This window comes from Oncorhynchus kisutch, linkage group LG6 (genome assembly GCF_002021735.2).
Source record: "Oncorhynchus kisutch isolate 150728-3 linkage group LG6, Okis_V2, whole genome shotgun sequence".
NCBI classification, from domain to species: domain Eukaryota; kingdom Metazoa; phylum Chordata; class Actinopteri; order Salmoniformes; family Salmonidae; genus Oncorhynchus; species Oncorhynchus kisutch.
This window is the reverse complement of record NC_034179.2, coordinates 9,567,817-9,595,587: the sequence shown is the minus strand read 5'-3', so window position 1 is coordinate 9,595,587 and position 27,771 is coordinate 9,567,817. Positions and strand designations below refer to the sequence as shown.

The 27,771-nt window shown below is 47.0% G+C and overlaps 1 protein-coding gene across 7 annotated transcripts in view; it reads right to left on the bottom strand.

The window, feature by feature from the left end:
* LOC109893614 (probable E3 ubiquitin-protein ligase HERC1) overlaps positions 1 to 27,771 on the bottom strand; it is a 98,716-nt gene that overhangs the window by 51,802 nt on the left and 19,143 nt on the right. For 6 of the 7 annotated variants that reach the window (XM_031826119.1, XM_031826126.1, XM_031826122.1 and 3 more), the window contains exons 10-38: positions 25,431 to 25,558; positions 24,826 to 24,970; positions 24,102 to 24,273; positions 23,567 to 23,701; positions 22,178 to 22,343; positions 21,808 to 21,933; positions 20,900 to 21,127; positions 20,290 to 20,442; positions 19,552 to 19,684; positions 16,986 to 17,186; positions 16,157 to 16,372; positions 15,353 to 15,526; positions 14,822 to 14,936; positions 14,087 to 14,213; positions 12,592 to 12,802; positions 12,186 to 12,483; positions 11,787 to 11,905; positions 11,321 to 11,577; positions 10,468 to 10,671; positions 9,144 to 9,264; positions 8,607 to 8,847; positions 8,133 to 8,299; positions 7,710 to 7,871; positions 7,441 to 7,538; positions 6,392 to 6,490; positions 5,520 to 5,687; positions 3,688 to 3,927; positions 3,431 to 3,514; positions 3,052 to 3,280 (exon numbers count right to left, since the gene is read on the bottom strand). In XM_031826119.1, coding sequence (XP_031681979.1) covers positions 3,052 to 3,280; positions 3,431 to 3,514; positions 3,688 to 3,927; positions 5,520 to 5,687; positions 6,392 to 6,490; positions 7,441 to 7,538; positions 7,710 to 7,871; positions 8,133 to 8,299; positions 8,607 to 8,847; positions 9,144 to 9,264; positions 10,468 to 10,671; positions 11,321 to 11,577; positions 11,787 to 11,905; positions 12,186 to 12,483; positions 12,592 to 12,802; positions 14,087 to 14,213; positions 14,822 to 14,936; positions 15,353 to 15,526; positions 16,157 to 16,372; positions 16,986 to 17,186; positions 19,552 to 19,684; positions 20,290 to 20,442; positions 20,900 to 21,127; positions 21,808 to 21,933; positions 22,178 to 22,343; positions 23,567 to 23,701; positions 24,102 to 24,273; positions 24,826 to 24,970; positions 25,431 to 25,558 — 4,917 coding nt within the window. The remainder of the gene's footprint in view (positions 1 to 3,051; positions 3,281 to 3,430; positions 3,515 to 3,687; positions 3,928 to 5,519; positions 5,688 to 6,391; positions 6,491 to 7,440; positions 7,539 to 7,709; positions 7,872 to 8,132; positions 8,300 to 8,606; positions 8,848 to 9,143; positions 9,265 to 10,467; positions 10,672 to 11,320; positions 11,578 to 11,786; positions 11,906 to 12,185; positions 12,484 to 12,591; positions 12,803 to 14,086; positions 14,214 to 14,821; positions 14,937 to 15,352; positions 15,527 to 16,156; positions 16,373 to 16,985; positions 17,187 to 19,551; positions 19,685 to 20,289; positions 20,443 to 20,899; positions 21,128 to 21,807; positions 21,934 to 22,177; positions 22,344 to 23,566; positions 23,702 to 24,101; positions 24,274 to 24,825; positions 24,971 to 25,430; positions 25,559 to 27,771) is intronic. The other variant, XM_031826123.1, reaches the window with a different exon arrangement.

Below are 27,771 nucleotides of genomic sequence, written 5' to 3'. Positions count from 1 at the left end.
AGTTCATCTCAGCCTATGCTGCCCTTCAGTCTCTTGACTTGTTCCTGACAGGGATCACCCCAGAGAACACTGGTACTCCAGCTTCTCTTTCTTCATCTGATTGTTTTCTCTCATAGTCCGAGAGCATCTGGTCGTCGCAGTGGTGGCACAGGCTAACTCATTTCTCCTCAGTGGAGATTTCTTTCTCCCTCACCTGTCCATCTCCTCATTTGAATTCCACACTGTCACGGGTCCACTCAAAATTAACGTTGTCATCTATCGACCACCAGGTACCCTGGGAGAGTTGACACCTTGATAAGCTAATTTCCTGAAGATGGCTCACCGCTCTTCGTACTTGGCGACTTCAACCTAACGATATCTGCCTTCGATTAATTTATTTCCCCTTCTTGCCTCTTGACCTCACCTTTTCCCAATCCCCTCCAACTCAAAAAGCAGGCAATACGCTTGACAATCTTTACTAGAGGCTGCTCGCCTACTAATCTCACTGCAACCCCTCTCCAGGTCTCATCACTACTTTGATTACCTTTTCTGTCTCCCTTTCCTCCAATCCGGACCACTCAGCCGATACCCAGATGGTCGTGTGCGGACGCAATATTCTCGCTCTCCCACTACTCTAACCTCTTCTATCATCTCTCCCTTCTGCTAAATCCTTCTCCCTCCTGTCTCCTGATTCTGCCTCATTGACACTTCTCATCACATGATTTGCACTGTCCCCTTTCCTCCAGGTTGGCTCGGGCCTCCCATCCTGCTCCATGGCTGAGTGACTGATTGCGAGCTTACAGAACAGGGCTGCGGGTAGCTGAGCAAAAATGGAGGGAAGTAAAAATGGAGGAAAACTAAACTTCCAGAAGACCTATAATCCTTTCAGTCCCTTTTCTCTACCTTCTCTTCCTCTGGATCTGCTGCTAAAGCCACTTTCTATCACTACATTTCAAGCTTCTGCCTCAAACCCTAGGAAACTCTTTTCTACTTTCTCCTCCTACCTTAATCTTCCACCCCCTCCAGACATCTGCTACTCAGTCTACTGAGTCCACTGGTCTCAACTCACACAGAACTACCCTAAGCCTTGACCTCTTTCTCCCCTCTCTCTCTTGACTAGTGAGGTCTGGCCTCCAGACAACCTGCCATCCTCCCTTCTCCAGACTATCTCTGGAGACCTTCTCCTATTCCTGAATTCCCTCATCCCTCACCACTGGCGCTGCGTCTCCTCAAGAAACCAACACTAATTATCTGACGTCAAAAACGATATACCTGTTTCCTTTTCTTTCCAACCCACTTGAGGGTGCTGTCTCTGAACAACTTTCATCTCAGAACGATCTTCTTGACCCTAACCAATCAGGCTTCAAGATGGGTCACTAAACTGAGACTGCTCTTCTCTTTGTCAGGGAGGCTCTCCGCACTGCCAAAGCTGACTCTCTCTCCTCTCATCCTCCTACATCTATACGTTGCCTTCAACACCCTGAACCATCAGATCCTCCTCCCTCTTAGGACTGGGTGTCTCAGGGTCTGCACACTCCTGTATTGCATCCAACCTAGCAGGTCTCTCCTACCAGGTGACATGGAGAGGATCTGTGTCTGCCCCACGTACTCTCACTACTGGTGTCCCCCAGGGCTCGGTTCTAGTCCCTCTTCACTTCTCTCTATACACCAAGTCAGTCATATCCTCACATGGTCTCTCCTATTATTGCTATGCGGGTGACACTTCAATATTTTTCTCCTTCTGACACCCAACCTGGATGTCGGAACTGCTCTTCCTCAGGGGGGAAATGCCTTCTCGCTCAAATACCTCTCCATCACGGTTGACAACTCCAGTGTCACCCTCCCAGAGTGCAAAGAACTTTGACGTAACCCTGGACAACACCCTGTTGTTCTCTGCAAACATCAAAGCAGTGACTCGTTCCTGCAGGTTCATGTTCTACAACATCAGTAGAGTACGACCCTCGACCTCACAAAGGAAGAGGAACATCCGTAGAGTATGACCCTACCTCTCACAGGAAGTGGCACAGGTTCCTAATCCAGGCATTTGTCTTCTCCCGTCTGGACTACTGAAACTCGCTGTTGGCTGGGCTCCCAGCTTGCGCCATCAAACCCTGAAACTGATCCAGAACGCTGCAACGCTCTTGGTTTTCAACCTTCCCAGGTTCTGTAAACCCTTACACCCCAACCTGAGCATTCCGTTCTGCCACCTCAGGTCTCTTGACCCTCCAGCCCAGTCCAAGCTCTTCTCTGTCCCGGCAGCCCAATGTTGGAACCAGCTTCCCCCTGATGCTAGGACAGCAGAGTCTCTGCCCATCTTCCCCCTGATGCTAGGACAGCACAGTCTCTGCCCATCTTCCCCCTGAAGCTAGGACAGCACAGTCTCTGCCCATCTGCCCCCTGATGCTAGGACAGCACAGTCTCTGCCCATCTTCCCCCTGAAGCTAGGACAGCACAGTCTCTGCCCATCTGCCCCCTGATGCTAGGACAGCACAGTCTCTGCCCATCTTCCCCCTGAAGCTAGGACAGCACAGTCTCTGCCCATCTTCCCCCTGATGCTAGGACAGCACAGTCTCTGCCCATCTTCCCCCTGAAGCTAGGACAGCACAGTCTCTGCCCATCTTCCCCCTGAAGCTAGGACAGCACAGTCTCTGCCCATCTCCCCCCTGAAGCTAGGACAGCAGAGTCCCTGTCCATCTTCCCCCTGATGCTAGGACAGCACAGTCTCTGCCCATCTTCCCCCTGATGCTAGGACAGCACAGTCTCTGCCCATCTTCCCCCTGATGCTAGGACAGCACAGTCTCTGCCCATCTCCCCGAAAACATCTGAAACCCGACCTCTTCAAACAGTATCTTAAATAATCCTCCTCCCCCCCTCAAATAAAAATAACAACAACCAGAATTTGATAGATACGTTATTGATGAAAAATGTACTTTCTATGCCTGTGATATGTAGTTGTCCCACCTCGCTATTTCAAGATGAATGTACTAACTAAGTCACTCTGGATAAGAGCGTCTGCTAAAGACTAAAAAGCCAAATGTATCATACTGCTAGTGTGTGCACCCAGTGGCTGACCATGTTTGACGGTCCCCAGGCCTCCCTCCTTCATGAGCGGCCCTATGAGCTCCAGCCGGCTCTGCATGTGCTGGTTGATGTGTTGTGTCCAGTAGCCGTCACACTGGTGCAGCCTGCAGAGGAGCTGCACCGTGGCCTCCAGCAGTACTGTGGTGCGAGGGGAACACAGTGGTTCGCCAGGCAGCAGGTCACTGGGCATGCCTCTCATCTGGAGGTCACACAGCGCCACCTAGGGGTAGAGCAGGGTAGTGGTGAGTCCTACTTTAGTCCATTGAAAGCAGACTGATAGCATTATGCTTGTAACTTAAATGTTACATAGACTATCTACCTTGTATTAAAAGAGCCAATTAAAGACACACACACACACACACACACACACCTTCTCTCCAGGGTTGCTGCTGTAGAATAACACACAAGGGTACAACTCCGTGGCCTCCACACCTTCAAAAGCCAACTTAGGCTCCTGTCAACAAGACACAATATTAGGCATGTCCTAATGATATTCAGACGAATATCCTATGCCTGCCAGCAACAAATGTCATGGAAATCGACAATAAAAGTATTTTATTGTATCGTAATAATTAATAATAAACTGAATTTAATTCCTTTCCTCCCCAGGCTGTAAAGTATACAGACCTTGTTGTTCTTGGCAAAAGAGATGGTTCTAGCCTCCATGTCCAGGATGCAGGTGATGGTGTCTCCCTGAGTGAAAGATGGCAGGGCCCGGCCCAGCTCCCCTCCATGGTACAGACTACCGCTGTAGGCCCGGTACAGCCACATGTCTGTGGTGGTACGGTGGTTGTAGTCCCGGATGGGCCAGCGAGACACTCCGATACAAGTGCCCTCGTTCCCTTTGTTCTCCTTGGTAATGTTGAACTGGAGGAGGGTGATGAAGAAGTGGAATTCTCAGCCTCCAGTCTCAGCCTCCAGTATTTATGCTGCAGTAGTTTATGTGTCGGGGGGCTGGGGTCAGTTTGTTATATCTGGAGTACTTCTCCTGTCCTATTCGGTGTCCTGTGTGAATCTAAGTGTGCGTTCTCTAATTCTCTCCTTCTCTCTTTCTTTCTCTCTCTCGGAGGACCTGAGCCCTAGGACCATGCCCCAGGACTACCTGACATGATGACTCCTTGCTGTCCCCAGTCCACCTGGCCATGCTGCTGTTCCAGTTTCAACTGACCTGAGCCCTAGGACCATGCCCCAGGACTACCTGACATGATGACTCCTTGCTGTCCCCAGTCTACCTGGCCATGCTGCTGCTCCAGTTTCAACTTCCACCTGACTGTGCTGCTGCTCTAGTTTCAACTGTTCTGCCTTATTATTATTCGACCATGCTGGTCATTTATGAACATTGAACATCTTGACCATGTTCTGTTATAATCTCCACCCGGCACAGCCAGAAGAGGACTGGCCACCCCACATAGCCTGGTTCCTCTCTAGGTTTCTTCCTAGGTATTGGCCTTTCTAGGGAGTTTTTCCTAGCCACCGTGCTTCTCCACCTGCATTGCTTGCTGTTTGGGGTTTTAGGCTGGGTTTCTGTACAGCACTTTGAGATATCAGCTGATGTACGAAGGGCTATATAAATAAATTTGATTTGATTTGATTTGATTTGGAATTAGGAGAATACAATGCTGCCCGATTTCATGATTTAATCATTGACATTGTAGTCAAACTGTACAGAATCACTTATCTACAAATCACATTGCATCCTAAATACTTCTACTTAGTGTGATCAAGATTACCTAGACTAACCTGTGCCCCCGCACATTGACTCTGTACCGGTACCCCCTGTATATAGCCCCCACATTGACTCTGTACCGGTACCCCCTGTATATAGCCTCCACATTGACTCGGTACCGGTACCCCCTGTATATAGCCTCCACATTGACTCTGTACCGGTACCCCCTGTATATAGCCTCCACATTGACTCTATACCGGTACCCCCTGTATATAGCCTCCACATTGACTCTATACCGGTACCCCCTGTATATAGCCTCCACATTGACTCTGTACCGGTACCCCCTGTATATAGCCTCCACATTGTTATTTTACTGCTGCTCTTTAATTATTTGTGACTTTTTTTCTTAAAGCACTGTTGGTTAATTAAGAGCTTGTAAGTAAGCATTTCACAGTAAGGTTTACACATGTTGTATTCTGTGCATCTGACAAATCAAATTTGATTCGATTTTTGATTAGCGATTCTGTGCCTCACCTTGAATCCTAAAATACTACTACTACTCAGTACGATCCAGATTAGAGATGCTGTGCCTCACCTTGCTCAAATGGATCCTCTCAAACACACTGATTAACTAGTACAGACAGTCTGCAGTCCATAAAAAGCAACCCGAGGTGATGAAGTGGCAAGGCGGTAGCGACGAGGCCGTACACCTTCCCTTCTGATCCATCTTATATTATCCTGTACATTTTCCTCATTAAATAAAGTACTTAAATACCCCCCCCCCCCCCCTTACCTTCCATATGAAGCAGCCGGAGTTGATGGCTGTGGTGGCGAGGCCGTACCCCTTCCCTCCTGATCCATGAGACAGGACGTTGCCGCTCTCCAACGAGCAGCAGATCAGCTTGTAGGGGTCAAAGGAGAAGTCTCCAATAGGAATAGACTCATCTTCACTTCCTGGGTCCTGGAACACAGCATGAACATGTATACCATTTAGCATACGCTTTTATCCTAAGTGACTTAGAGTAGGTTCCTAACCCACGACCTTACAGTACGTTCCTAACCCACGACCTTACAGTGACGTTCCTAACCCACGACCTTACAGTACGTTCCTAACCCACGACCTGACAGTGACGTTCCTAACCCACGACCTTACAGTGACGTTCCTAACCCACGACCTTACAGTGACGTTCCTAACCCACGACCTTCCTAACCCACGACCTTACAGTACGTTCCTAACCGACGACCTCACAGTACATTCCTAACCCTCGACCTCAGTGACGTTCCTAACCCACGACCTTACAGGGACGTTCCTAACCCACGACCTTACAGGGACGTTCCTAACCCACGACCTTACAGGGACGTTCCTAACCCACGACCTTACAGGGACGTTCCTAACCCACGACCTTACAGGGACGTTCCTAACCCACGACCTTACAGGGACGTTCCTAACCCACGACCTTACAGGGACGTTCCTAACCCACGACCTTACAGGGACATTCCTAACCCACGACCTTACAGAGACATTCCTGACCCACGACCTTATAGTAAGTTCATGACCCACGACCATTAAGCTACCAACTGAGATACACAGGACCACATTACTCAAACTCAACAAGCACCACACCAAGTTCATTTAAATATCTATGATATTGTAACTGTGAATACCCTGTTGGAGCTCTCTGCTGTTTTCTCTTGGTTCTTCTTCACAGCTAAAGGCTCCTCCCACATACACACTGAGAGAAGCCCAAACAGCTGATCAACTATCTGAAAAGGGGAGGGAGGGAAAAAAATGGAAGAGGAGAAAACAAGTAAGTTCCATGCTTTATAACTGGTAGGTACAGACAGACAGTAGAATACTCTGTGGTCTTTATCAGACAGACAGTAGAATACTCTGTGGTCTTTATCAGACAGAGACAGTAGAATAGTCTGTGGTCTTTATCAGACAGAGACAGTAGAATACTCTGTGGTCTTTATCAGACAGAGACAGTAGAATACTCTGTGGTCTTTATCAGACAGACAGTAGAATACTCTGTGGTCTTTATCAGACAGAGACAGTAGAATACTCTGTGGTCTTTATCAGACAGAGACAGTAGAATACTCTGTGATCTTTATCAGACAGACAGTAGAATACTCTGTGGTCTTTATCAGACAGAGACAGTAGAATAGTCTGTGGTCTTTATCAGACAGAGACAGTAGACTACTCTGTGGTCTTTATCAGACAAACAGTAGACTACTCTGTGGTCTTTATCAGACAAACAGTAGACTACTCTGTGGTCTCAGACAAACAGTAGACTACTCTGTGGTCTCAGACAGAGAGAAAGGAGAATACTCTGTGGTCTTTATCAGACAAACAGTAGACTACTCTGTGGTCTCAGACAGACAGTAGAATACTCTGTGGTCTCAGACAGACAGTATAATACTCTGTGGTCTCAGACAGACAGTAGAATACTCTGTGGTCTCAGACAGACAGTAGAATACTCTGTGGTCTCAGACAGACAGTAGAATACTCTGTGGTCTCAGACAGACAGTAGACTACTCTGTGGTCTCAGACAGAGAGAAAGGAGAATACTCTGTGGTATCAGACAGAGAGACAGTAGAATACTCTGTGGTCTCAGACAGACAGTAGACTACTCTGTGGTCTCAGACAGACAGAGACAGTAGACTACTCTGTGGTCTCAGACAGACAGAGACAGTAGACTAATCTGTGGTCTCACCTGTTCAATCTGTGCTGTATCAGAACAGGCCGGTAACAGACCTTCCAGAATGTGGAAGGCTAACAGTTTGGTTCTCAAGTTCCGGAATCGTGGAGAACCTAATAGAAAGATCACATCTCCATTTCAAGCAGCTGACCAAGTTATATTTGATAAACATTTCAAAAGATGATACACGTGCAGAGACATGACACATCCCCACAATCTTCTGAATTACAATTTTCCGCAGTGTAAAGAGAAACAGAACGGAGTTGACTGCGTTCAACCCTTACCAGAAGAGCACTTGTGTGAGATGATGGTCATGAGTGGATCGATCCACTTGATGAAGGCAGAGACTCTCTTGGTCACCCTTAGCGACAGGATACGCCTCAGGAATACCAAGAAGTCAGCGAGCTGAGACTCAATGACCCTACTGCTCCGCACCATCTCCATCCCTACAGAGAAATGTAAACTGTGAAGGTTCATCCCACCTGACATTATGTCCACTCCAGCTAACATCTCATACTGGGCCACAACAATGGTGTTCATAAGGAACAGTGAATACCTAAAAATAAAAATAAATTACTCAGAACAAACACACATTAAAGTCATAACCAGCCTACTCTACGCGACAAATAGGTCATCTCCCCCTATGTGGCCATGGAATTTAAAGGCCTAAGTAAAAGTAAGTATTTTCCCCTCTAACGTTGCCTCACCCTCTATCCGGATCCTCTTAGTGGAGGTGTCCTGGTCTGCTTCCTCTGTTGCCGTGTTCTCCAGCGCCTCCTGCTGGTGGACCATGTGTAACAGACTCTGGAGCTGCTCACACATCACATCCAGCAGGGCCTGAGACACGTCCAGAGGCAGGGAGTCCTCACACGAACTGGGGGACAGAACACACACACACACACACACACACACACACAGTGGACATCAGTTAGGTGCGAAGTAGTCTAGAAGTTAGAGAAGCCAGGTCTGCAACTAGAAGGTCGCCGGTTAAATAAATACATCTGGTGGGATTCTAAGTATCCTAGATGTCATATCCTGCTGTTGTGCACTAAACAAGGCAGCTATCAGCGTTGGCCAGCATCTCCAGCAGGCCAGCTCGACACCTCCACTCGGCAGCATTCTCACCTGGCGTCCTAGTTTCTTTCCTATTTCCTTTCCTCATCCCTGTCGAGTCTACTCACCTAGCAGCGATGGCCAGTATCTGCAGTAGCCGGGCACAGGCCAGTTTTACGGCTCCATTCAGCAGCATGCTTCCTGACACAGAGGCTACCAGCCAGCGCTGGTTCATCAGAACACACGTGTTGTCTGTCAGCAACGGCAGGATCTCCAGGATGCCAGACTTACAGACCACCACCAGATCTACTGGCTGGTAGTGGAAATTCAAGGCAAACACTGTGGCCAACAGCAGAGGCTGGTAGGAGCCTGAGAAAGAGAGAGGGAATACACTAAAAAAATAGTTCAAGTCTGGGTGGACACACTGCTAGCCTGATCCCAGACCTGTTTATGACGTGGAGGCAACACCTATGACCGAGATGGTAAGACATCACAAACATATCTGGATTTATAAATGTATGGAAGCAGACCCTGGAGTCATGTTACTGTAGCCAGATCTGTTTGTGCCGTCTTGCCAATGGCCAAAAGAGTTGGCTATCCGGGAAACAAACAGATCTTGAACCAGTCTAAAGTAAATGTGTTCTATAATATATTTGGACCCCAACCTGTCTGTTCCCTCTCCGTGAGGACCTTCTGTCTCAGGACTCGGACCACCTGCTGGTAGAGGGTGTGGGCAGCAGACTGCAGCTCTCTCTGGGTAAACATAGACGCCGACTGGGTCCCAGACTGGGGACAGAAATACAATCGGCGTAACATTAAAATACTACACGATCAACATGAAATGACGATTGTCACCCGGCAGTGAGTCTCGTCCTTGTCAGCACACAGGACAGACCTACTTTTCTACATGTGATGGGTCCTCTTCCTTAACGCATTGTTCATACTACCAGCGTCAACCTTTTAAAATGCATTTTATTCTATCTTTATTTAACGAGGCAAGTCAGTTAAAAACGAATTCTTATTTACAATGACGGCCTAGGAACAGTGGGTTAACTGCCTTGTTCAGGGGGGAAGAACGACAGATTTTTACCTTGTCAGCTCTGGGATTCGATCCAGCAACCTTTCGGTTACTGGTCCAACTCTCTAACCACTAGACAACCTGCCACCTCTACACTCTAACCACTAGACTACCTGCCACCTCTACACTCTAACCACTAGACTACCTGCTGATCCAGCTTGTTTGTGTTTGCTCAAGTAATTACTATCTACTACTATGGTGCGTGTCCCTGTGCAGTGATGATACGCAACTGAACTCACAGTGTAGTGGTTCATCTGGTCTACCTCACAGTGTAGTGGTTCATCTGGTCTAACTCACAGTGTAGTGGTTCGTCTGGTCTACCTCACAGTGTAGTGGTTCGTCTGATCTACCTCACAGTGTAGTGGTTCGTCTGGTCTACCTCAGTGTAGTGGTTCGTCTGGTCTACCTCAGTGTAGTGGTTCATCTGGTCTACCTCAGTGTAGTGGTTCATCTGGTCTACCTCAGTGTAGTGGTTCATCTGGTCTACCTCAGTGTAGTGGTTCATCTGGTCTACCTCAGTGTAGTGGTTCATCTGGTCTACCTCAGTGTAGTGGTTCATCTGGTCTACCTCAGTGTAGTGGTTCGTCTGGTCTACCTCAGTGTAGTGGTTCGTCTGGTCTAACTCAGTGAAGTGGTTCGTCTGGTCTAACTCAGTGTAGTGGTTCATCTGGTCTACCTCACAGTGTAGTGGTTCGTCTGGTCTACCTCACAGTGTAGTGGTTCATCTGGTCTACCTCACAGTGTAGTGGTTCATCTGGTCTACCTCACAGTGTAGTGGTTCATCTGGTCTACCTCACCGTGTAGTGGTTCATCTGGTCTAACTCACCGTGTAGTGGTTCATCTGGTCTAACTCACCGTGTAGTGGTTCATCTGGTCTAACTCAGTGTAGTGGTTCATCTGGTCTAACTCACAGTGTAGTGGTACATCTGGTCGTTGTCTCCAGACTGGCAGCCTGTGATAGGTGTCCCCAGTCCGAAGCAGCCAGACAGGAACTGCAGTTGAACAGATTGTAACAAGCCAGGGAACCGCAAGGGAGGAGAGGAGCCTGAACCACTACTCTTCTCCTCCATCTCAGACAGGAAGGAAGAGATCTGGCACAACGCCTCTAGACGGACCTGAGCACAAGAGAATCATAGTGTTTTACTAGCATTATTGTAACCCTCCATGTTGAACGAACGGACGACTATGGTTGTTTTGTAAAAGAGAATGTGCTCTCAATAAATGGTTAAAATAAATAAATATCCTTATATTCAAGTCTTTGATAATGATTCTACAATGCTGCAGCAGGGAGAATAGCCCCTCCACTAGCACAGTCACTTAAAATAAGGTATTTCGTTTCTAGCGCTGGGAATTGCCAGGGACCTTTATATATATCAAAAATACTTAGGTACCGATATGTATTGCATTTCTCACAATTCTATGTTTTTTCGGGTACAATACTGCAATTTGTATTTATTACAATTTAATCGCTCACTAATAAGTCTGCTGCAGGGAAACAAGATGGAGCATGGAGTTTTGATCAGCCATGGAATTAAAAGTGCTGAAAACACATTAGCTCGCTATTTATAAACAAGATGGAAAACAAGCAAATGGGATGAGAAATAGTGGCGTTGGTAAAGCCGACCTAGCTCTAGCAAACGCTGCCTACAGTAGTTTTATTTATTCTTTTTTACTAATTGTTTACTTGCAGACAAATATCGATAATAATATCGTCCAAAAATAATATTGCGATGTGTAACTGTATCGATTTTTATAAATACTTACCTCTGCCCTCTGTTGTTGTTGGTACATGGCCAATGTGATGGCCTTGGGGTCTGCCTGGCTGCCTGCCTCTCTCTCCAGTAACGAGGAGGGTGGGGTCGGACGGAGCAGGCTCCCACACAGGAAGTGAAAGACCTGGCTGAGCACGCTGGACGAGCTGCCCGCCCCGCCCTGGCACATGGAGCTGGTGGTGGGGCTGATGCACTGGCGTAGCCGCTCCCACGCATCCTTCATGATGCCCAGGGAACACAGTGGTAGACCTGAGGGAGGGTCAGAGGTCAGGGGTTATAATAGTTGACCTCTCATCCAATCAATCAATCAAATGTGGTTATAAAGCCTTTTCTACATCCTCAGTTGTCACAAAGTGCTTTACAGAAACTGGGCCTAGACCTCTCATTCCATCTTCTATTGTGTGTGACTATACTTCCTGGATTGATAGTTAGATCATATTCAGTGAGTGATTTAGTACCCATTCTATTCTTGAAGGAGTTTCTGGACTGGCCTGCAGATGGTTTTCTACTGCCCAAGGTGAATCTGCTCTGTTCGGCCTTTGGGCTGAGCAGGGAATCTGTAGATGAAGTTGATTTCCTGTAGAAAGCAGACCAGTAATTTATAGTAGATGAAAAAAACAATGAATACTAGGGCTAATGTACTGAAATACACACACACACACACACACACACACACATTGACACCAATGCCCAAACCCACAACCCCACCCACCCACCCACAACCCACACACACACATTGACACCAATGCCCAGACCCACAACCCCACCCACCCACACACACACACACACACAGACACCAATGCCCAAACCCACGACACACACCCGACTCCTTCCCCCCCATCCACAGACGCACTCACCTGGCTCCAGTGCTCTCCGCCTGCCCTGTCTCTTCACTCTGTTCCTGCCACGCGGGCCGGACCCCCAAGAGGAGAAACACACAGCGGGACACAACCAGGTGACAGGCTACAGGGAATGACATGCCCTCTTCAGACCCCCTCCGCCGCTCCCAGCCCTGCGTGTTAGGGGGCTCTCTTTCTGGGGTACCGGGGCTCTCTGTGCTGCTGGGGAGGGTGGAGGTCCCGGAAGACTCGTAGACAGTCTCGTTCTGCTGTAGCTGCATGGCCTCCCGCGTGGCCAGGAAGCACTGGAGAACCTCTATTTGGCAAACAGGGATGGGGAGATTTAGGTAGGAGAGTGTGTGTGTGTACTACACTTCAAAATCATCATGCGACAAACAAAGACCAAGGACATGGCCCAGTTTACCCGGCAGGTACATACTGCTGATGCTGGGTGTGTCCTCCTCTGGCCCCTCCTCCTGGTTGTGTTCTGCAGTCGTGGGGAGGAACTGCCCTCCCTGGTGAGTCCCGTGACCTCCACTGTGACCCCCCAGCTCAGGGTCCTGATCTTTCCCCCGGTCCGCCTGCTGCTCTCTACCAGAGGGACCCGGTTCCTGCCGGTCCTGCCCACTGGGACTCTGGAAGGAATAGAAGAGACAGCATGAGACAGTGACGAGAGACAGCATGAGACAGTGAAGAGAGACAGCATGAGACAGTTACATGAGAGACAGCATGAGACAGTGAAGAGAGACAGCATGAGACAGTTACATGAGAGACAGCATGAGACAGTTACATGAGACAGCATGAGACAGTGAAGAGAGACAGCATGAGACAGTTACATGAGAGACAGCATGAGACAGTTACATGAGAGACAGCATGAGACAGTTACATGAGAGACAGCATGAGACAGTTACATGAGAGACAGCATGAGACAGTTACATGAGAGACAGCATGAGACAGTTACATGAGAGACAGCATGAGACAGTGAAGAGAGACAGCATGAGACAGTTACATGAGAGACAGCATGAGACAGTTACATGAGAGACAGCATGAGACAGTTACATGAGAGACAGCATGAGACAGTTACATGAGAGACAGCATGAGACAGCATGAGACAGTTACATGAGAGACAGCATGAGACAGCTCTTCAGGTTAGCTCTTCAGGTTGAATGGAGATATCATTCAGAAAACTGTCTCGACATTAAGTCTAATCAAATGTTAATAGTCACATTTCACCTTATAGTGAAATGCTTGCTTACAAGCCCCTAACCAATAATGCAGTTACAAAAATATGAATAAGAAATAAAAGTAACAAGTAGTTCAAGTGCAGCAGTACAATAACAAAAATAACAATAGCGAGATTATATACAGGAGGTACCGGTACAGTGTCAATGTGTGGGGGTTGGTCTGTAATGGTTTGGTCTGTAATGGTTTGCAAGCCCTGCCACATCTGACGAGCGTCAGAGCCTGTGTAGTACGATTCGATCTTAGTCCTGTATTGACACTTTGCCTGTTTGATGGTTCAGAGGGCATGGCGGGATTTCTTATAAGCTTCCAGGTTAGAGTCCCGCTCCTTGAAAGCGGCAGCTCCTCCCTTAAGCTCAGTGTGGATGTTGCTTGTAATCCATGGCTTCTGGTTGGGGTACGTACGGTCACTGTGGGGACGACGTCATTGATGCACTTATTGATGAAGCCAATGACTGATGTGGTGTCGTCCTCAATGCCATAGGAAGAATCCTGGCTAATAGTCCTGCACATCTGTCCAGTAGCTATCTGTTCATGGGTAATACCGGTTTGCTGTTAGCCAGGGCCTGCTTGTTGGCTGTAGTCCTACCTGTTTACTGTTAACCAGGGCCTGTGTGTTGGCTGTAGTCCTACCTGTTTACTGTTAGCCAGGGCCTGTGTGTTGGCTGTAGTCCTACCTGTTTACTGTTAGCCAGGGCCTGTGTGTTGGCTGTAGTCACTGGAGTGTCTTTATGTGCCAGCAGAGCACTCCTGATCTTATACACCATCTCATAGATCTCTATCAGCATCTCACACGGCTCGTACCTGACAAGGAGAAGAGGTATTACGTTATGATATGATATGTTATGATCATTCTCCTGGCACACACAATACACATTGAAGGACTGGAGCCATTTCATCTGCTCTAGAGACCCATGTTGGATACATCTCATAAAATATCCAGCCACAGATTGAAATGAAGTCAGAAATGGGTCAAATGTAGGGTTTCAGTACCTGAGAATTAAAGGGATACATTGGTATTTTGGCAATGAGGCCCTTTGTCTACTACCCCAGAGTCAGATGAACTAATGGATGTGATTAGTATGTCTCTGTGTCCAGTATGAAGGAAGATAGAGGTCGTTTGGTGAGCCAAAGCTAACTAGCATTAGCGCAATGACTGGAAGTCTATGGGGATCTACTACCATTCTGGCAGATACCTATAATCTCCCAGTCATTGTGCTAAAGCTAGCCAGCAATTGGGATAGCGTGAGTTAGCAACGCAGAGACATAAAATTGGTATCCACGAGTGCATCTGACTCTGGGGAAGTAGACAAATGGCTTCATTGCCAAAATCTTGAAGTATCCCTTTAAGAAAAACTTGTATCTCTGTATTTGAAAATCCTATCACAGCATATTTAAGCAGCTCCACTCACTTGTCCTGCCAGTAGGCCTCATCCTGTAGCCCTGTGTGTTTGAGGAGAGCAGCCAGGCTGCAGCGACACGCCGTCTCTAACAGGGAGTCACCCGAGGGACCGCTGTTATCCCAGTCTGCCAAGGTTATAACACAGAACGGTTTATTCAAAACCACAACGCCACAAATGACCTACGACCTCTCTAAATCAGAAGTCTCAAAAAGGAATTGGGTTGATGGTGACGTCAGCATCATATTCATTCAGGATAACTCTAATGAATGGCGGTACCCAAGAACAAGACACTGTAGACAAGAGATACTGCTTTTATGATTTTATAATCTGATAAAGCGTCCTTCCTCTGGAAACAACACACTTTATGAATAGCCCCTCACAGTCACTGAAGTCATTATCACCCACACAGGATGTCCAAGTGTTACTGTGTGTGTGTGTGTGTGTGTGTGTGTACATGCGAATGTGCATGCATCTGTGTGTGTGTGTGCGTGTGCGTGTGCGTGCGTGTGTGTGCATACATCTGTCTCCTCTTAGCCCTACCCCTGCTGATGGCGTACTCCTTCATCTTCCTCCACAGGCCTCCAGCAGGCTCCCTAGACGATCCTAGAGCCAGCTCCATCAACATGCTGTTCTCCTCGCTCAAACACAGGTCTGCCAGCTTGGCATCAGGACAACCAAGCAGCACTGCCTCGGTGAGCCACGATGTGCTGGAGTCTGCAGGGACAGACACACAATAACACAGGCATTTATTATTACAATGAAAAGCCTGACGAAGGCCTTCGGGGTGAATTTCTGCACTCAATAAACTGTAGAAGAACTCAACATTGTGTGGACACGTATTTGTCTCAATATGACTTTTTTTTACCCTGTTACCTACAAATTACTGGCTGAGGGGACAATACTGGTATTACTACCATGGTGAGGAGTTGAAAGAAGAATTTGGGGTGGCAGGTAGCCTAGTGGTTATCCATAACGTTGGGCCAGTAACCCGGAAGGTTGCTGGATCGAATCCCCGAGCTGACAAGGCAAAAATCTGTCGTTCTGCCCCTGAACAAGGCAGTTAACCCACTGTTCCCCGGTAGGCTGTCTTTGTAAATAACAATTTGTTTTTAACTGACCTTAAATCAAATACATTTAAAAAATACAACCTAAACACTCCACAACTAGTTTATTTTCTGATCGACTACTGTACTTGACCAGGAATTAGACTTGAGATCGAAATCTTTTTAAAGATTGAACCGATGCTGGTCATAATGGTTGGCATGTGTCATGTCATAGAAATATAATTACTAGAACAAACATTCCCATGCAGGTCAATGTTTGTGTGTGTGTGTCATTACACACCCAGTTGTTCAAAGTCCATCTCCAGTCCGTTCCTGAGGAGAGGGTTACACAGCCAGTATTCTGATGTCCTCTCTTGGACAGAGGGGGGCGGTCCCTGCAGCATCCCGCCCAGGCAGCGTCCAATCGCCAGCGCCACAGATCTCTCCAGGTCCAGAAGCCACACCCATCCGTCGTCCTCCGCCCCTCCGTGGCTAGGACCTGCCCTTTCAGTGTCATCTGGAAGCACAGAATGAATCCATAACATCATGACAATAAGGAGCTCCTGGACTCCTGGACTACATTTTCTACTCCTTAGCAGCAATCATCTTAAAATCAGACATTCTGTTAACATGCAAAAAGTTATTTTGCTTCCTGTTTATTAAATGATCTCCTGTCTCTCAGTGTCCCAACAGAACAATGCCATTGGCTATCCATGACTGGTCGGGTGGTGCATACTGTCAGGGGCTTGAAACCAGTAGTAATGAAACAGGAGGTCTCCCCCTAGTAATCTTGTTCCCAGACACGCTTTGGGCAATTAGCCAGTCTGGGGACGAAGTTACCCCCCTAAATGTCCTACCCAGCGGTCCTGAACACACAGCCTCCAGTCGACACCTACCCAGCGGTCCTGAACACACGGCCTCCAGTCGACACCTACCCAGCGGTCCTGAACACACGGCCTCCAGTCGACACCTACCCAGCTGTCCTGAACACACGGCCTCCAGTCGACACCTACCCAGCGGTCCTGAACACACGGCCTCCAGTCGACACCTACCCAGCGGTCCTGAACACACGGCCTCCAGTCGACACCTACCCAGCTGTCCTGAACACACGACCTCCAGTCGACACCTACCCAGCTGTCCGGAACATGCTGCCTCCAGCTCCCTCTCTTCCAGCAGGGCAGTGTCTGGCAGCAGGCAGTTGAACTCATTGAGGTGCTCCAGCAGACAGAGCAGGTGGGTGAGCAGCGGGCGTACCACCCACAGGGGTAGCAGCAACAGGGAATACATGACCTGGCACAGCAGGCTGCCCGCTACAGAGCTTAGGAGCACCGCTAGGAGGGAGAGAGGAGGGAGGGAGATTCAGAAGAGCTTTGTCAGCTTATGTGGTACGTCAAGGCCGCTACGTCTCCAGTTGAGTAACACAAATGAGGAAAAAGTTGTATTTAGGGCTGTTGCAGTGACCGTATTACCACAAAAAAAAACTGAAAAGTTGAGTGCATAACTATTCACCCCCCCAAAGTCAATACTTTGCAGAGCCACCTTTTGCAGCAATTACAGCTGCAATTCTCTTGGGGTATGTCTCTTTAAACTTGGTACATCTCACCACTGGGATTTTGCCCATTCTTCAAGGCAAAACTGCTCCAGCTCCTTCAAGTTGGATGGGTTCCGCTGGTGTACAGCAATCTTTAAGACATACCACCGATTCTCAATTGGATTGAGGTCTGGGCTTTGACTAGGCCATTCCAAGACATTTAAATGTTTCCACTTAAACCACTCGTGTGTTGCTTTAGCAGTATGCATAGGGTCATTGGCCTGCTGGAAGGTGAACCTCTGTCCCAGTCTCAAATCTCTGGAAGACTGAAACAGGTTTCCCTCAAGAACTTCACTGTATTTAACGCCATCCATCATTCCTTCAATTCTGACCAGTTTCCCAGTCCCTGCTGATGAAAAACATCCCCACAGCATCCCCACAGCATGCTTCACTTCTTAGCAGCAATTTGACCAGAGTACCTTCTTCCATATGTTTGGGGAGTCTCCCACATGCCTTTTGGCGAACACCAAACGTGTGTGTTTGTTTTTTTCTTTAAGAAATTGCTTTTTCTGGCCACTCTTCTGTAAAGCCCAGCTTTGTGGAGTGTACGGCTTAAAGTGGTCCTATGGACAGATACTCTAATCTCCGCTGTGGAGCTTTGCAGCTCCTTCAGGGTTATCTTTGGTCTCTTTGTTTCCTCTCTAATTAATGCCTTCCTTGTCTGGTCTGTGAGTTTTTGTGGGCAGCCCTCTCTTGGCAGGTTTGTTGTGGTGGCATATTCTTTCAATTTCTTAGAATTGATTTAATTGTGCTCCATGGGATGTTCAAAGTTACTGATATTTTTGTATAACCCAACCCTGATCTGTACTTCTCCACAACTTTGTCCCTGACCTGTTTGGAGAACTCCTTGGTCTTCATGGTGCTGCTTGCATGGTGGTGCCCCTTGCTTAGTGGTGTTGCAGATTCAGAACAGGTGTATATATACATTGAGATCATGTTACAGATCATGTGATTTTATTTAACTAATTATGTGACTTGTGAAGGTAATTGGTTGCCCCAGATCTTATTTAGGGGCTTCATAGCAAAGGGGGTGAATACATATGCATTGTTTTTTGTTTTTTTCACTTCACCTATTTGGACTATTTTGTCTATGTCCATTACATGAAATCCAAATAAAAAATCAATTTAAATTACAGGTTGTAATGCAAGGAAATAGGAAAAACGCCAAAGGGGTATGAATACTTTTGCAAGGCACTGTATGGTCTGACTACAGGCTATTGAGGATTTGAGAAAGTAGCAACAAAAAAAGAAGCTTGCTCTCGGCTCCTTGCCTCTGGCTGCACACGCTGTTCTCTAATCAAGTGATCATATTTTCACCCATCAGACTATTCTCAATTTAATCTCGTCTTTACTAATATGTCAAATTAGTTTTGATAAAAAAAAAAAAAGGGGCCATTATCAAATCGATAGGAACAGAGGCAAGGGGAAAAATACATGTCATCCGTACGCACTGGAAAAGCGACTGGATGCCACATTCCCTCCGAGTCGTTTCACTCATATTTCGCCGTGCGACAGGTGATATTATCGCATCCAAATTCTTTATGCCATGTGCTCTAAAAGAAAAACCTGCTCCTGAAGCTACCCAGCGCTTAATTTGGGAAACTAAGTGAAATCTGCTCAGGAACATCGATTGTAAACATGTTTTCATAAAGAAAGATATTTCATTCAACTGTTGACATCTCCTCTCTCTGCACACTGGAGAAAGGAATGAAGGAGAGAGAGCAGATGGAAACGCACGGTGGTGACATTCTGTTGCTAAAAGGTCATGGGTCAGCCTATTCATTATGAAAACTACAAAAAAAATGCCCTATTTACTAGGGTATTCAAAATCAAATACTAATTCACTACAACTGTAGGTTGTAGTGGTCTAATGGTCTAATTTAGGCTAGACCATTTATGTAGCAAATATATCTTCAATCAGTCTTTTTTTTAAAAATGTTTCTCTGCCAGGTGTAATATGCGGTGGGTTATGTAATTGTATAACGGCACAATCATTATTTGATTCAGTTTTTTGGTTTTTTTTCAGGCTTGGGCTCATATATAGGCCCTATACATATGGATAAACTCTTATATTCATATGGGTGTATAAGGCATCGATCTCTTACTGTGTAGCTTGTGGATGACGTGCTTGTCCAGAGAGCTCTCCTCCAGTAAGATGGTGGACCTCCTGAAGGTCTCGGCAGTGTAAGGTAGCAGCAGACACAGGTGTTTGTGGAGCAACGTCACACTGCTGTCATCCTAGAGGGGTAAGACAGGCGGAAGTAAGGAATTGAGCGCCTCACAGCAACCTGCATATTTTTTTTTAATTCAATAATATATTACATCACTTTTCCAAGATGGCTCCAGGATACAGCAGCAACGTATCTCACGCTAAATCTGTAGAATGTCAAACTAAAGAAAATCTAACCATGTACAGTAGAAGGTAAAAATGGACCAGTACCTCTGTGTTGGTCTGGCTGTAACAATGGACCAGTACCTCTGTGTTGGTCTGGCTGTAACAATGGACCAGTACCTCTGTGTTGGTCTGGCTGTAACAATGGACCAGTACCTCTGTGTTGGTCTGGCTGTAACAATGGACCAGTACCTCTGTGTTGGTTTGACTGTAACAATGGACCAGTACCTCTGTGTTGGTCTGGCTGTAACAATGGACCAGTACCTCTGTGTTGGTCTGGCTGTAACAATGGACCAGTACCTCTGTGTTGTGTGTTGGTCTGGCTGTAACAATGGGCCAGTACCTCTGTGTTGGTCTGGCTGTAACAATGGACCAGTACCTCTGTGTTGGTCTGGCTGTAACAATGGACCAGTACCTCAGTGTTGGTCTGGCTGTAACAATGGACCAGTACCTCTGTGTTGGTCTGGCTGTAACAATGGGCCAGCAGGTGTTTGTGCAGGGCTGACAAGAGGTGGTGGAAGTGAGAGGGAGGATCTGTCTGTCTCTGGGACCGGCTGGACTGCTGCTTGTCACTGTTCTTCTCCAGCTCACCAAACGCCCGTTCCTGCAGGGCAGGCAGGAAGCAGCAGGAGATAGTCCATTATTACCCAGCTCCAGTTACAACCCTCTATTAAACTTTTGCTGACACACGTATAGATGAGAAGCTAGAGACATGGTGTTTTTAACGAACACCCATCAGGTTTCATTCATACAAAAGGGAAAAACTACAGCATACTTGTGATGGTCCACAAACTATTTAATAGATCCCACAACCAACGTTTCTAATCTATTCCACACAAATAAGTGTTAATGCTGTACACTTAGTGGTTAGAGCGTTGGACTAGTAACCGAAAGGTTGCAAGTTCATATCCCCGAGCTGACAAGGTACAAATCTGTCATTCTGCCCCTGAACAGGCCGTCATAGGCAGTCATTGAAAATAAGAGTTTGTTCTTAACCGACTTGCCTGGTTAAATAAAGGTAAAATAAATAAATAAATACATTTTAAAAATGCCAGTTGTACCGTGTAGAATCCGATGCTGAGCAACAGGGTCTTGAGCAGCATCTCAGCCAGGTGGAGATGGTCGTGGAGGGCCTCTGGGCTGGGGCTGGGCCGGTCTGGGCTGGAGGTCAGGGGTGGCCCCAGGGGGCCAGCCCCAGCAGTCAGCTCCCCAGGAGAGGAGTACCCCAGCAGAGAGGCCACATGGGACTGCTCCTGGAGGCTGTTCAGAACCATGTCCAACTGCAGACGCTAGGGGGAGAGGGTGGTAGGACATGAAGGGTTAGGCTAGGTGTGTTTAGTTACCGGTCCTTTAGAAAGGCTCTCCCAGCTCTGGGCCCTGAGGTAGCGCTAGGCTAGGTGTGTTTAGTTACCTGTTCTTTAGAAAGGCTCTCCCAGCTCTGGGCCCTGAGGTAGCGCTAGGCTAGGTGTGTTTAGTTACTTGTTCTTTAGAAAGGCTCTCCCAGTTCTGGGCCCTGAGGTAGCAGTAGGCTAGGCTAGGTGTGTTTAGCTACCTGTTCTTTAGAAAGGCTCTCTGGGCCCTGAGGTAGCAGTAGGCTAGGCTAGGTGTGTTTAGCTACCTGTTCTTTAGAAAGGCTCTCTGGGCCCTGATGTAGTAGTAAGCTAGGCTAGGTGTGCTAAGTTGCTTGTCCTATAGCGAGGCTCTCCCAGCTCTGGGCCCTGAGGTAGCAGTAGGCTAGGCTAGGTGTGCTAAGTTGCTTGTCCTATAGCGAGGCTCTCCCAGCTCTGGGCCCTGAGGTAGCAGTAGGCTAGGCTAGGTGTGTTTAGCTACCTGTTCTTTAGAAAGGCTCTCTGGGCCCTGAGGTAGCAGTAGGCTAGGCTAGGTGTGCTAAGTTACTTGTCCTATAGAGAGGCTCTCCCAGTTCTGGGCCCTGAGGTAGCAGTAGGCTAGGCTAGGTGTGTTTAGCTACCTGTCCTTTAGAGAGGCTCTCCCAGCTCTCTGGGCCCTGAGGTAGCAGTGAGTGGAGCAGTTCAGTTCTCTCCCTGAGGGGGGGCAACAGCAGAGACGCTCCGATGGACAGAGTGTTCATCACCGCCTGGGGAACACACACAACACACACCTTAGTGATAGTTCAGCACTGGCTGGGGACCTCTGGGGATATATACAACAGAAAATAGTAGACTCTGAATGCCTGCAAACAATTGCATTAGTAGTTCTAATGAGTCTATTGAAAAGCTTTGAATATTTACTACCATTTTAGTTACTTCTTTCACAAATCTAGCTACGGTGCCTTTACTAAGATATGCTTGATATGGTGACATTGATCGTGTCTGTTGTACCTGTTGTATAGATTCAGGTACACTGGAGTCTATGAGCCTGAAGAGCAGGTTTCGGAGGGGCCTCCCTTGGGCCCCTAGTACTGTTGCCCCTGTGCCCCCAGCATGGGCTAGAGAGAGGTGTATGGACAGCAGCTTCATACACAGCAAGACAAACTGGTGGTGCTCCCTGAGAGAGAGGCAGAGGGAGGGGAGAGAGAGGAGAGCGAGAGAGCAAGAGATAGTGAGTCTCAGTAACTGTCCTTCAGATGAGGCCATATGTCCTCCAGCTTCACTACATGCCTCTAGACTTGTGCCAAGTTTCCCCTTGAATAGAGGGAGGGAGCGAGGAAGAGACAGAGGGAGCGTTCATAACCATATAAAACGATCACTCCTCTCAGGAGAGGCCTTTGTGCTAATGTTGTGTTGGTAAGATCATTGGCCCTGTTATCTCGAAAGTGATTACAGTAAGACAAGGTGTAAATGCTTATTCTGTTTTGACATACACAATTAGGTTTGTTGACCACTGCAGGAATTGAACCCATGACCTTGGTCTTACTAGAGTCACGCTCTTACTAATAGGGGGCATGTTTTACCTCTTGGAGGGGGAAGGGGGCATGTGGTTTACCTCTTGGAGAGGAAAGGGGGCATGTTGTTTAACCTCTTGGAGGGGAAGGGGGCATGTGGTTTACCTCTTGGAGGGGAAGGGGGCATGTGGTTTACCTCCTGGAAGGGATGAGTTCCGGGGGCATGTTGTTTTACCTCCTGGAGGGGATGAGTGCAGGGGGCATGTTGTTTTACCTCCTGGAAGGGACGAGTGCAGGGGATGAGTGTAGGGGGCATGTTGTTTTACCTCCTGGAGGGGATGAGTGCAGGGGGCATGTTGTTTTACCTCCTGGAGGGGATGAGTGCAGGGGGCATGTTGTTTTACCTCCTGGAGGGGATGAGTGTAGGGGGCATGTTGTTTTACCTCCTGGAGGGGATGAGTGTATGCGGCATGTTGTACCTCTTGGAGGGGATGAGTGCAGGGGGCATGTTGTAACTCCTGGAGGGGATGAGTGCAGGGGGCATGTTGTATCTCTTGGAGGGGATGAGTGCAGGGGGCATGTTGTACCTCTTGGAGGGGATGAGTGCAGGGGGCATGTTGTTGTACCTCTTGGAGGGGATGAGTGCAGGGGGCATGTTGTATCTCTTGGAGGGGATGAGTGCAGGGGGCATGTTGTACCTCTTGGAGGGGATGAGTGCATGGGGCATGTTGTATCTCTTGGAGGGGATGAGTGCAGGGGGCATGTTTTACCTCCTGGGAGGGGATGAGTGCAGGGGGCATGTTGTATCTCTTGGAGGGGATGAGTGCAGCGGGCATGATGTTTTACCTCCTGGGGGGGGATGAGTGCAGGGGGCATGTTGTTTTACCTCCTGGAAGGGAAGGGTGCAGGGGGCATTTCTCCTCCTATCCCGTCACAGTATCTCTCCAGGAAACTGCGAAGGTAGGTAAAGGTGCTCTCCTCCAGGTCCACACAGAACGGTCTATGCCATGCCACCAACTGCCTGTCCAGCCCAGGAGAAAATAAAAAATTAAATAAGGAAATAAATAATGAAACAAGCAACCTGCCTGTCCAGGAATAACTCATTTTTATAAACAAATCAATGAATAATGCAATGCCTGAGCTGCAAGATGAGATCAGAAGAACACAGATACAAGAGGACAAATAGCTGTCAGACGGAAGATCTTTTTTTTGTTTTTTTTCATCCATCAAACAAGGATAGAATGTGGCTTGAATACATATAGCTAGCTTGACTGTTTTCAAATCAAACGGTTACTCTTTCTGGGTAGTGTTCAGGAGGCATCACTGGAAGAGAAAACGCTGAAACAGGGAGGTAAAACCCATTTGAACCAATAAATACTTGTTTTCCAAATGAACAAAGACCCCGAGGTCCTCCTTCATACCTGTCGGTGGGGACAGCGGTCCAGGCCAGGCTGTGGGAAGTGCCAGCGGTGATCTGCTGGATTGACACTCCTTCTAGACCAATCACTTTCTTCGGCTTGGTGACGGGTGTAGAGGTGTGTCCCTGGCCACACTGCCCCATGGCATTGTTCCCCCAAGCATACACCTCATTTTCTGACAGGAGGAAGGGAATAGAAGAATGTGCATGTGTCCAATTTTTCAATGTCTTCAAGTCAAGTTTATGTTATTACAAGTAGCCGAAAAAGTCATGCGTTTTGCTAATTTTGCACTTTAATGCGTTTTGCACTTTAATGTTAGGAGGCTTTAAAATGTGTTATAATTAATGAATAAGGCACGAGGGAGTGTGGTATATGCCCAATATACCACAGCTAAGGGCTGTTCTTAAACACGACGCAACGCGGAGTGCCTGGATAAAGCGATTAGCGGTGGTATATTGGGCATATACCACAAACCCACGAGGTGCCTTATTGCTATTATAAACTGGTGACCAACGTAATTTGTCATACCCGTGGTATACTGTCTGATATATCACGGCTGTCAGCTAATCAGCATTCAGGGCTCGAACCAGCCAGTTAATAATAAATAATGTGTTATTGTCTGTATTTACTGGATCCGTATGACGAAGAGGATGGATGGTAGGCTAAACGGTATCATTGTAGACCCATGAAGAACTTTCACAAACATGGCCATCTGTTAGTCTCTCACCATGAGACAGAGCCAGACAGTGGCTGTCCCCACAGGAAATATCAATAATCTTGGTCACACTGAGCTCTTCGATGAACCTGGGTCTCAGAGATGTGGTTTCAGAGGAACCACAGCCCAAACATGAACCACAGCCCCACGCAAATACCTGAGAGGGAACAATGAGATCAGGGTTCAGGAACAGTCGACAAAATGACTGAGAGGGAACAATGAGATCAGGGTTCAGGAACAGTAGACAAAATGACTGAGAGGGAACAATGAGATCAGGGTTCAGGAACAGTAGACAAAATGACTGAGAGGGAACAATGAGGTCAGGGTTCAGGAACAGTCAACAAAATGACTGAGAGGGAACAATGAGATCAGGGTTCAGGAACAGTAGACAAAATGACTGAGAGGGAACAATGAGATCACGATTCAAGAACAGTAGACAAAATGACTATGAGGCCTTTAGCTGTGAGAAAATAAGACCGAATGTAAAATGTATGTTAATATTTTACCTAACGCAGTGTTTATTTAGCTGGTTTAAAGCTGCCATACTGTAGCAGGATGAGCAGATATCACGTTTTAAAAAACATGAACTAGGGGGCGTTGAGTGTGCAGTACCGTACCTGTCCAGCAGAGGTCAGAGCCAGAGATGACTGGCTCCCGGCACACACCTTCCTGATGATGAACCCATGCAGTGCTTCGATCACCTTGGGCCGGTACACACGGTTAGTGTCCCCGTGACCCAGTTTACCTGCCACACAAATACAGCAAAATCAGTCACCCTGAACAACGTGGTATACTGTACTCTATATCATCTACTGCATCTTTATGTAATACAGTGCCTTGCGAAAGTATTCGGCCCCTCTGAACTTTGCGTCCTTTTGCCACATTTCAGGCTTCAAACATAAAGATATAAAACTGTATTTTTTTGTGAAGAATCAACAACAAGTGGGACACAATCATGAAGTGGAATGACATTTATTGGATATTTCAAACTTTTTTTACAATCAAAAACTGAAAAATTGGGCGTGCAAAATTATTCAGCCCCCTTAAGTTAATACTTTGTAGCGCCACCTTTTGCTGCGATTACAGCTGTAAGTCACTTGGGGTATGTCTCTATCAGTTTTGCACATCGAGAGACTGACATTTTTTCCCATTCCTCCTTGCAAAACAGCTCGAGCTCAGTGAGGTTGGATGGAGAACATTTGTGAACAGCAGTTTTCAGTTCTTTCCACAGATTCTCGATTGGATTCAGGTCTGGACTTTGACTTGGCCATTCTAACACCTGGATATGTTTCTTTTTGAACCATTCCATTGTAGATTTTGCTTTATGTTTTGGATCATTGTCTTGTTGGAAGACAAATCTCCGTCCCAGTCTCAGGTCTTTTGCAGACTCCATCAGGTTTTCTTCCAGAATGGTCCTGTATTTGGTTCCATCCATCTTCCCATCAATTTTAACCATCTTCCCTGTCCCTGCTGAAGAAAAGCAGGCCCAAACCATGATGCTGCCACCACCATGTTTGACAGTGGGGATGGTGTGTTCAGGGTGATGAGCTGTGTTGCTTTTACGCCAAACATAACGTTTTGCATTGTTGCCAAAAAGTTCAATTTTGGTTTCATCTGACCAGAGCACCTTCTTCCACATGTTTGGTGTGTCTCCCAGGTGGCTTGTGGCAAACTTTAAACAACACTTTTTATGGATATCTTTAAGAAATGGCTTTCTTCTTGCCACTCTTCCATAAAGGCCAGATTTGTGCAATATACGACTGATTGTTGTCCTATGGACAGAGTCTCCCACCTCAGCTGTAGATCTCTGCAGTTCATCCAGAGTGATCATGGGCCTCTTGGCTGCATCTCTGATCAGTCTTCTCCTTGTATGAGCTGAAAGTTTAGAGGGACGGCCAGGTCTTGGTAGATTTGCAGTGGTCTGATACTCCTTCCATTTCAATATTATCGCTTGCACAGTGCTCCTTGGGATGTTTAAAGCTTGGGAAATATTTTTGTATCCAAATCCGGCTTTAAACTTCTTCACAACAGTATCTCGGACCTGCCTGGTGTGTTCCTTGTTCTTCATGATGCTCTCTGCGCTTTTAACGGACCTCTGAGACTATCACAGTGCAGGTGCATTTATACGGAGACTTGATTACACACAGGTGGATTGTATTTATCATCATTAGTCATTTAGGTCAACATTGGATCATTCAGAGATCCTCACTGAACTTCTGGAGAGAGTTTGCTGCACTGAAAGTAAAGGGGCTGAATAATTTTGCACGCCCAATTTTTCAGTTTTTGATTTCTTAAAAAAGTTTGAAATATCCAATAAATGTCGTTCCACTTCATGATTGTGTCCCACTTGTTGTTGATTCTTCACAAAAAAATACAGTTTTATATCTTTATGTTTGAAGCCTGAAATGTGGCAAAACGTCGCAAAGTTCAAGGGGGCCGAATACTTTCGCAAGGCACTGTACATGTATCACTAGCCACTTTAAACTATGCCACTTTGTTTACATACTCATCTCATATGTATATACTGTACTCGATACCATCTACTGCATCTTTATGTCATACATGCATCACTAGCCACTTTAAACTATGCCACTTTGTTTACATACTCATCTCATATGTATATACTGTACTCGATACCATCTACTGCATCTTGCCTATGCCGTTCTGTACCATCACTCATTCACATATCTTTATGTACATATTCTTTATCCCTTTACACTTCTGTGTATAAGGTAGTAGTTTTGGAATTGTTAGGTTAGATTACTCGTTGGTTATTACTGCATTGTCGGAACTAGAAGCACAAGCATTTCGCTACACTCGCATTAACATCTGCTAACCATGTGTATGTGACAAATAAAATTTGATTTGATTTGATTTGGTAACCTGGTCCCAGATCAGTTTGTGTTTTTTGCCAATTCCGTTGCCATTGTTGTTTGACACGACAATTCCAGACTGGCG